The sequence below is a fragment of the Phyllobates terribilis genome, unplaced genomic scaffold, assembly GCF_046119375.1.
Source record: "Phyllobates terribilis strain yellow unplaced genomic scaffold, ASM4611937v1 Scaffold_11__3_contigs__length_659146591, whole genome shotgun sequence".
Taxonomy (NCBI): Eukaryota; Metazoa; Chordata; class Amphibia; order Anura; family Dendrobatidae; genus Phyllobates; species Phyllobates terribilis.
The window spans coordinates 166,173,082-166,181,369 of record NW_027362771.1 but is presented as its reverse complement, the minus strand read 5'-3'; the positions used below and the strand labels follow the sequence as shown (position 1 = coordinate 166,181,369).

Here is an 8,288-nt window from a genome sequence, read left to right as displayed (position 1 = left end):
AAATTGCTTTATGATTATTACTTCTCATCTCTTTTGTTGTGTGAATCATATATACGAGGGGCGATCCAAAAGTATTGATAATCAATACTAAACACAATGAATATAGTCAAACAAAAATTTTATTTTTCTACATAGTCTCCTAACAAGTCTATACATTTAGTCCATCTCTTTTCTAAACTTAGAATTCCCTTCGAAAAAAATTCTTGATCTTGACCCTCAAAAAAATCCCCAACAGCGGTTATCATGTCGCTATTGTCGTCAAATTTCTTGCCCCGGAGGTGTTCCTTGAGCCGAGGAAAGAGAAAGAAGTCACTGGGGGCTAGATCTGGCGAATAGGGGGGGTGTTCCACCAGTTCAAAGCCCGCTTCTTGAATGGTAGCCATGGCAACTGCAGCTTTGTGAGCCGGCGCGTTATCTTGGTGAAACAGCACTCCAGCCCGCAGTTTGCCGCGCCTTTTCTCCCTGATAGCCTCCCGCAATCTTCTTATTTGTTCTGCTTAGTAGGAGCCCGTAATAGTGGCTCCCTTCTCCAAATAGTCCACCATAATAATTCCTTCAGCGTCCCAAAAAACGGACGCCATAACCTTCCTTGCTGAGCTTCACACTTTGAATTTCTTCGGCGTCGGTTCGCTGGGTCGTTTCCATGTCATTGATTGTCGTTTCGTTTCGGGATCAAAGTGGTGGATCCAGGTCTCGTCCATGGTCAAAAAATGTGACAAAAAATTCTCCTTGTCTGCTTGGAACTTTTCGAGATTTGCTATTGAAATGTCAACTCGTTTCTTCTTTTGCATGTCGGTTAACATTTTTGGCACCCAACGCACCGAGACCTTTCTCATATGTAATTCTTTTGCAAGGATTCTTTGAATACTGCCATATGAGATCCCTGTGACCTCAGCTACATGCCTGATAGTCACTCTTCGATCGGCCAATACAAGTTCTTCAACTTTTTTCACGTTTTCTTCATTGAGGGACGTGGATGGGCGTTCTTCACGATGTTCATCTTCCGTCGATGTTCTTCCCATCTTAAATTCCTTGGCCCAGCGTGCAACTGTAGAATATGGAGGAGAAGAGTCCCCCAATGTTTCCACCAAGTCGCTGTGTATGTCTTTGGTAGTCATTTTTTTCAAGCAGAGGTATTTGATGACAGCTCTGAGCTCGTTTTTTTCCATTTTGATGTTCACTCCTCGGCAGTTCCTATTCAAATGAATGTAGCTCCCGGGAATCGTGGCCTATTTAAGTGATTTTTTTTTCCTGGACTAGTGGGTACCTAAGAGAGAAGAAAACATTTTATTTTAATTTCTGTGTGCAATAGAAATAACCGATTATCATTACTTTTGAAGTATAACGGAAATGATACATGGTTTTCTAAATATTTTAAAACTAAGAATCTGAAAATTGTGATGACATGCATTTGTATTTAGCCCCCCAGAGTCAATACTTTGTAGGACCATCTTTCACTGTAATTCCTGCTGCAAGTCTTTTGGGGTATGTCTCTACCAGCTTTGCACATATAGAGGCTGAAATTTTTTGCCCATTTTTCCTTGCAAACTAGCTCTAGCTCAGAGAGATTGGATGGAGGAGTCTGTGAACACCAATTTTCACCAATTTTCAAGTATTGCCACAGATTCTCAATGGGATTTAGGCCTGGACTTTGACTGAGTCATTCACACACATGAATATGATTTGATCAAAACCACCCGTTGTAGCTCTGGCAGTTTGTTTAGGGTCATTGTCTTGCTGGAAGGTTGAAGCTACCACCCAGTCTCAAGTCTTTTGAAGCCGCTAACAGGATTTCTTCCAGGATTGCCTTGTATTTAGCTTTATTTATTTGTGGAAAGTGTTTGCAACCCTTGTGTTTTGCAGAGGCAGTGTTGACACACAGTTCCATTCAATGATGAGCCCTATTCCACAATTGTTCTAAGTCAGAATATGGCAAGAACCAGTCAACTAAGTAAAGTTGTTTGCCTCCCTGATGGTATTGCATGATGGATATGTACCTACCTGTATATCTCAGCATAAAAACCATCATGAATGCTGACAAAAATTGCAATGCAGTCCCAAACTTTCAAGGAACCTTCACCATGCTTCACAGGTGCCTGCAGACAGTTTTTAATATATCCCTCTCCGGTCTTTCAGTGAACAAACTGTCTTCTTCTTTGGCTAAATATTTCAAATTTTCATTCATCAGTCCAAAGCACCTATAGCAATTTTTCTGTCACCCTTTCCCCAGTTCCTATGTTTTCATGCATAGTTAAGTCACTTGGCTTTGTTTCTGTGTCAAAGGAATGGCTTTTTGGCCAAATTTCTCTGAACAGTGGATGGGTGTGCTTAAGTACCACTGGTTGCTGCCAGATCTGAGCTTATGGCACTGCAGGGTATCTTCCTATTTCGAAGGCAAGTAAGCATATTGTGTTTTTCGTCTGCTACACTGAATTACCTTTGCAGAACACTGCATCTACGTTCCTCAATATTGCCCTTTTCTTGGTGCGTCTTCAAAAGAGCTTAATCTGTTATAAAATCATTGCCTGGGAGAGACCTTGCTGATATACTATAACTACCATGTGTCCTGTTAGCTGTGCTCAGTCTATAAAAATAAAGCATTAACATTTCTATTTTTGAAATTATTCTGACTTTGTCACAATTTTTTCCACATATGCCTGAAGATAATTGGTCCTGGAGGCCGCCAAGAGGCATACAGTAACAGTAAAAAACCTACATGAATTTGTGGCAAGTACTGGTTGGGTACTGCATGTGATAACAATCTCCTGTATTCTTGAAATGTCTGGCTTGGGGGGAATAGTGACAAGATGTAAGCCTTTTCTTGCAAAGAAAAACATCCAAGTTTGGCTTTGTTTTGCCAAAATCTACATCAAGTCTTCAAAAAGCATGTGGGAAAACATGTTCTGATGAGACCAAAGTGGAACTTTTTGACCATAATTCCAAAATGTATGTTTGGCACAAAGCCAACACTGCGCATCGCAAAAGAATACCAAAGCCGCAGTGAAGCTGTTAGAACCCTCCTGTTTGTTTTTTCCATCTTGTGTTTTACGGTCACGTGACCATCTGCCTTTATATTCCAGCTCCGCCCTTGTGGCTGTGCTGGACTTCAGTGTTTGACTGTTTCTCTAGCCTGGTGCTTCGGTGCCTATCTCTGTCAGTTCGCTTGGTCCTTCTGGGACCTGTAGTACATTTTTGTCAGTTTGTCTTTATGTGTTCTGCAACAACTTCTCTGTTTAGGCGGTGTCCCATTTTTGTCCCAGTCTTTAGTTCATTTAGGGACCCCTCCCTTTATGCTATAGGTCTTCATTCAGACTAGCCGAGGACGAAGGCGGGTCTGTTCACTAGCAACAGGCAGCCCGCTACATCGTAGGGATTCAGCTTAGTCTTACTGTAGGGACAGCTTTCCCCTATCTTTCCTTAGTCCTCGTTGCAGATTATAACAGAAGCATAGCGAAAGCAGCATTATGCTTTAGGGCTGTTTTTGTCAGTTGGAACTGGAGCTTTAGTCAATGTGCCAGGGAATAATTAACAGTTCCTAATATCAGTCAATTTTGCAACAAAACCTTGAGGCTTCAGCTGGAAAATAAGAAGAATTTTTCCTTTCAGCATGGCAACAACCCTAAACATACCTCTAAATCAACAAAAGAAAGGTTTTGCCACGAGAAGATTAAAGTTTTGTGAATAGCCCAGCCAGAGCCAAGACCTGAATTGAATTGAAAATCTGTGGATGACCACAAGAGGGCTGTACAAAGGAGATGCCCTTGCAATCTGACAGAATTGGAAGAGTGGGCAAAGATTGACTATTCTAGCTATGCCATGCTGATAGACTCTGTATGGACTTTGAATGCTGTCATAAATTCAAAGGGTGCTTCAACAAAGAATTAGTTTAAGGATGTGCATATTTATGCCACCACAATATTTTAGTTTTATCTTCATATCATATCTTCACATGTTTATTTTTCCACCCAAAAATATTTCAGTTCATTTTTAATTGAATTGTGCAGATTATGGGTGATATTAAAAGTGGAAAAAGTTCTATATTTAAAAGGACTGGTGACTGTCAATGAACATTCTTATGAATATTCATTTGCTGAATATCACCCTTTGCAAACAGACTTTTAATTGAATGTGGTGCAGATAGGATAGGATGACAGTCAAAAATTTTTGTGCAAATTTTTAGGTCTCACCCTTGGGAATAATTCCCTTTGGTGTGATTGTAACATACACAAAATTTCGTAACATTGCAACATTGTTTACTGGTGGCTCAATCATCACAAAACTAACAATTATTTGTAATAAATGTCTTGCAGTAAAGTAAATGTACAATTTTACAGTAGTTTCATTTTTTTTAATGAAACACGCTTTATTTGGTTCAGGATAGTCATGGCGATGCTTCTCCACACACTGGAGAATACATTTTTTCTGGTCTTCTTGAGTGCTCAGTGATGAATTGAATGTACTCATGAGTGCAATGGAGTGTTCGGAGGCATCATTCACGATTGATCACCTTATTGATCACGTGATATTGTTGCCTTTTCAGATTCTCGCTTTTCCCCAGAAGTACTTCTTTGGCTGCGACGGTAGTAATGGTACATATTGGTTGCGATACTGGACAGTGCAGGAAATAAAACATGTACAATGCAGGAAACACCAGCCTATTGAACTGCCGCTTAGAACCGGTAATACTGCCTGCTGTCCCTCCCATTAACCACATTCCTCTAACACTGCAATTTGAAGACGCCATTTTTTCTGACAACAGTGACTAAATCTGTGGCAGGCCTAAATAGCAAACATAAAACCACATTGCAATAACATTTGATATATTGCTGCTAGTGATGAGTGAATCCCTGTGTATTCGGCTCTGCACCTTCTCCTTCGCCATTTGCAACCTATGCTAATGACTGGAGGAGGGGCTACCGATGCAAAGTTTGTTGATTGGCCGCCCTGCACTCAGCCTTTCAACAAACTTTATTGTCTGGGACGGTGAACGGAGCGCGAGTGAGCTACTGCGCAAGCTTGCCCTTCGCACCATTCACTTCCAGAGCAGGCTGGACAGCGGCCGAATGTGGTGGAAGTTGTATACACAGGGATTCGCTCATCCCTACCCTAGTTGCTGCAAATCACCCTAATATCGCTCATCAAAATTTGTAAATTACTATTATAAATTAAAGCAAGGGAATTTCAAGCAAAAATTAAATTAGGCACTAAAAGATACAATGGGAATGGTGTAGGCTGCTGTGGTAATATTTAGAGATTAAATTGACCTAAAATAGTGAATAATACTGAATGCTGTCTGTAATCTGGCAAATTTACTTTGGAACAGGAAATATAAACTAATATTAATTATATTAAATATTCTGTACAAATTACAAATAAGTAAATTGGAGGGAGTTTCAAGGAGTGGTGGAGCCGTTATTGCTTCTCTATATTAAAACTACCCAAATCCTATTGTAAGGACTATTAAGTGTTCAAGGGCTGACATTGAGACACCTTTTAAACACAACCAATAGAAGCAATGTTTTAATGGATATTACAGATCATTGTGTGTAACAATTATAGAGGGTGAGACTTTGAATAAAACTAATTTTTATTTTTTTCTATAGAACGCATTGTCACCCTAATATAGGACTTGATTTATAATGCATTTACACTTATTTTTTGTTGATTTTTGTGCTAAAATTCTTTGTTTAAGTTGTGCTTATTTTGCAGTTTTTCTTCTACATGTCTGTCTTTTTTTCTCTTTTCGCCTTTGTAGGCATGGTATTTGTAATCCAGATATTTACAGACGATTCATTATTTGCAACTTTTTAAAAATCGCTATATTTTTGCACAAATGTCCTGCAGTCCTCCGTTGAAATGATTTTTTTGTATTCCAGAAATTTTTAGGAAAATGTGATAGTTGTGTGTGACATTTTAACACGTCATTCAAATTTTTTGCTCTAAAACGTTGCAAAAATAGTTAGAGACAAAAATAAAGAGCCTTTTTAAATTTGCACAAAATTCATCAACCTAGGTGCTCCATTTTGAAGAATTTTGTGCTAAAAACAGAATCCAATACACCAAAACTAAAAAAGAAAAGTGCCTTAAAAAATTGCAAATCATGAACCTGGCTCATAGGTCTAATTTTTCAAAGCAATAATGCCAGAATTCTGGCATAAATTGCTTTGAAAACTCACAAACTTTTTGTGCTATAGCTAGTCACTCAAAAACATTGTGACTGTTGGCGATTTCATGCCAGTTTCACCCAACTATGCCAAAACGGATGAAGCTGGGCTAGGACGGGAGCTTGACACCACAACTTGTCTAATTCATGACGTACCTTGTACCAAAAATCTTACTCTACATCCTTACCGTAGTAAGAATTGTGTAGTGGCACACGCCACTTCTTGGATGCTCCTGATTGATTAAGAGGCAAACGCCTTTTAAAGGGAAAATGTCACCAGGTTTTGTCTGTATAACGTACGGCCACCACCATTAGGGCCTTTTAAGCAGCATATTGGAATGCTGTAAAGAACTGCCCAATCCAATCTGCAGATCCCAAAAAATAGCTTTTATACTACTTACAGACAGGGCAGTGCGGTCCGAAGGGCGTCTCTGGTCTTGATCAGACACCTCCTCTCTCTGTCCTTCTTCTCTCCTTCGTATCGATGACACATCCTACATCATCCACGTAATGTCCCCCATCGCACTCCTGCACTGGCGGACTCTGCTTTTCCCTGCCGTGGGCAGAGCAAAGTACTGTAGTGCGCATGTGCTGGGAAAGGCCAAAGAACGCCAATGACCCAGAAGTAAAGCCTTCCAGTATGCTGTAAAAAAGGCACTATTGATTCTCGTTAATGAATCAGGAGCATCTGACTCCAGACTATCACCTTAATTAACTTTTCAGTGAGTTTTGAAGTTGTGGAGGAATTGTTGCCATAGGTGAGAGTTAAATCTAGTGTCCTGAGTATTGTGCTGCCCTGTTTATTGAGTATAGGATTATGTGATACCTGAAATAAAACACATCAACTGGTACGTCTGAATCCATTTTAACATCAGGAATTTTTGATATGAGTAACTAACCACATTTCATATTTAGTTACTATTTTTCTGACGAAGTTTGGACATGTCATATCTTTCAAACTCGCTTTTTGCCGTCCTTGTCTGAATTAATTTTTTATAAACGCTCAGTGAATTAGTTTCGAACATAACAGAGCAAAATCAATCAAAAGAAAGGCTTTGTTTGAAGTCAAACAATTGTATGTATATATACAGTACATTGGTAACCAACCAGCATTCCCAATCTCCATCTTCAAACACAGGAAATGTGATTCCCATCTCGCAATGTTTACTTTTGTTGATGATATATGCAAGTAAAAAAGAAACCTTTTCATTTGCTTGAATGGCCTCGCAGTAGCCAAAACTAATAGAAAAATTTACTTGTAAACTAAGCAAATAAAACTTCAAAGGATTATAGTGAATATTTGTGTGGATCACCACGGTTTCCATTTTTATGAAACAAATTGTTTCACTGGTTCTAGGCTGAAAGTTAAACTGCTATGACATAGCGTGACACTGCCAGGTTTGAACGTCTTCTTCACACAGTGTATCAACAAATAAACCAACCACACCATGTTACTACCCTTCATGATGTCATGGATGGTAGCATTCAAGTTGACTGTTTCATGTAGGAGAATAGTATGTACTGACATGCTCTCTGTCTGTGGCGTGCTATGTGTGCAGGCACAGGAGGCAGACATGGATCTCTCTAGTGATAGATGGGATATCTTTTCCATACGTCAGTCATGAGTAATGGAATCCGGGTGGGAAAATGAACTTGGAATTTAGTTTTTTACTCTCTCTCTAGCACGCTTTTTTTTTTGTACACAAACTATCGGATTATCAAGAGCATAAACTAAGATTTACACATGCAATGTTTGGTGCCTTTATTTATACAGATATTTTATTTTATCCAAACCCAGGACTGAATTAAAAAATTGTAGACATTTAAGTCAAACCTTACTTTTCGTGATTTAGGAACTTCTCTTAGCTTTGACTATTTCACAAACCTTAACCCCTTTACCCCCGAGGGTGGTTTGCACGTTAATGACCAGGCCAATTTTTACAATTCTGACCACTGTCACTTTATGAGGCAATTACTCTGGAACGCTTCAACGGATTCCGCTGATTCTGAGACTGTTTTTTTCGAGACATATTGTACTTCATGACTGTGGTAAAATTTCTTCGATATCACTTGCGTTTATTTGTGAAAAAAACGGAAATTTGGCAAAAATTTTGAAAATTTTGCA

The 8,288-nt window shown here is 39.2% G+C and overlaps 1 protein-coding gene across 1 annotated transcript in view; it reads right to left on the bottom strand.

Moving 5' to 3' along the window:
* Positions 1-216: 216 nt before the first annotated feature.
* LOC141165051 (protein GVQW3-like) overlaps positions 217-8,288 on the bottom strand; it is a 51,842-nt gene continuing 43,770 nt past the window's right edge. Inside the window, exon 2 of the mRNA XM_073650698.1 lies at positions 217-1,267. Coding sequence (XP_073506799.1) covers positions 600-1,169 — 570 coding nt within the window. The 5' untranslated portion in view covers positions 1,170-1,267 and the 3' untranslated portion in view covers positions 217-599. The remainder of the gene's footprint in view (positions 1,268-8,288) is intronic.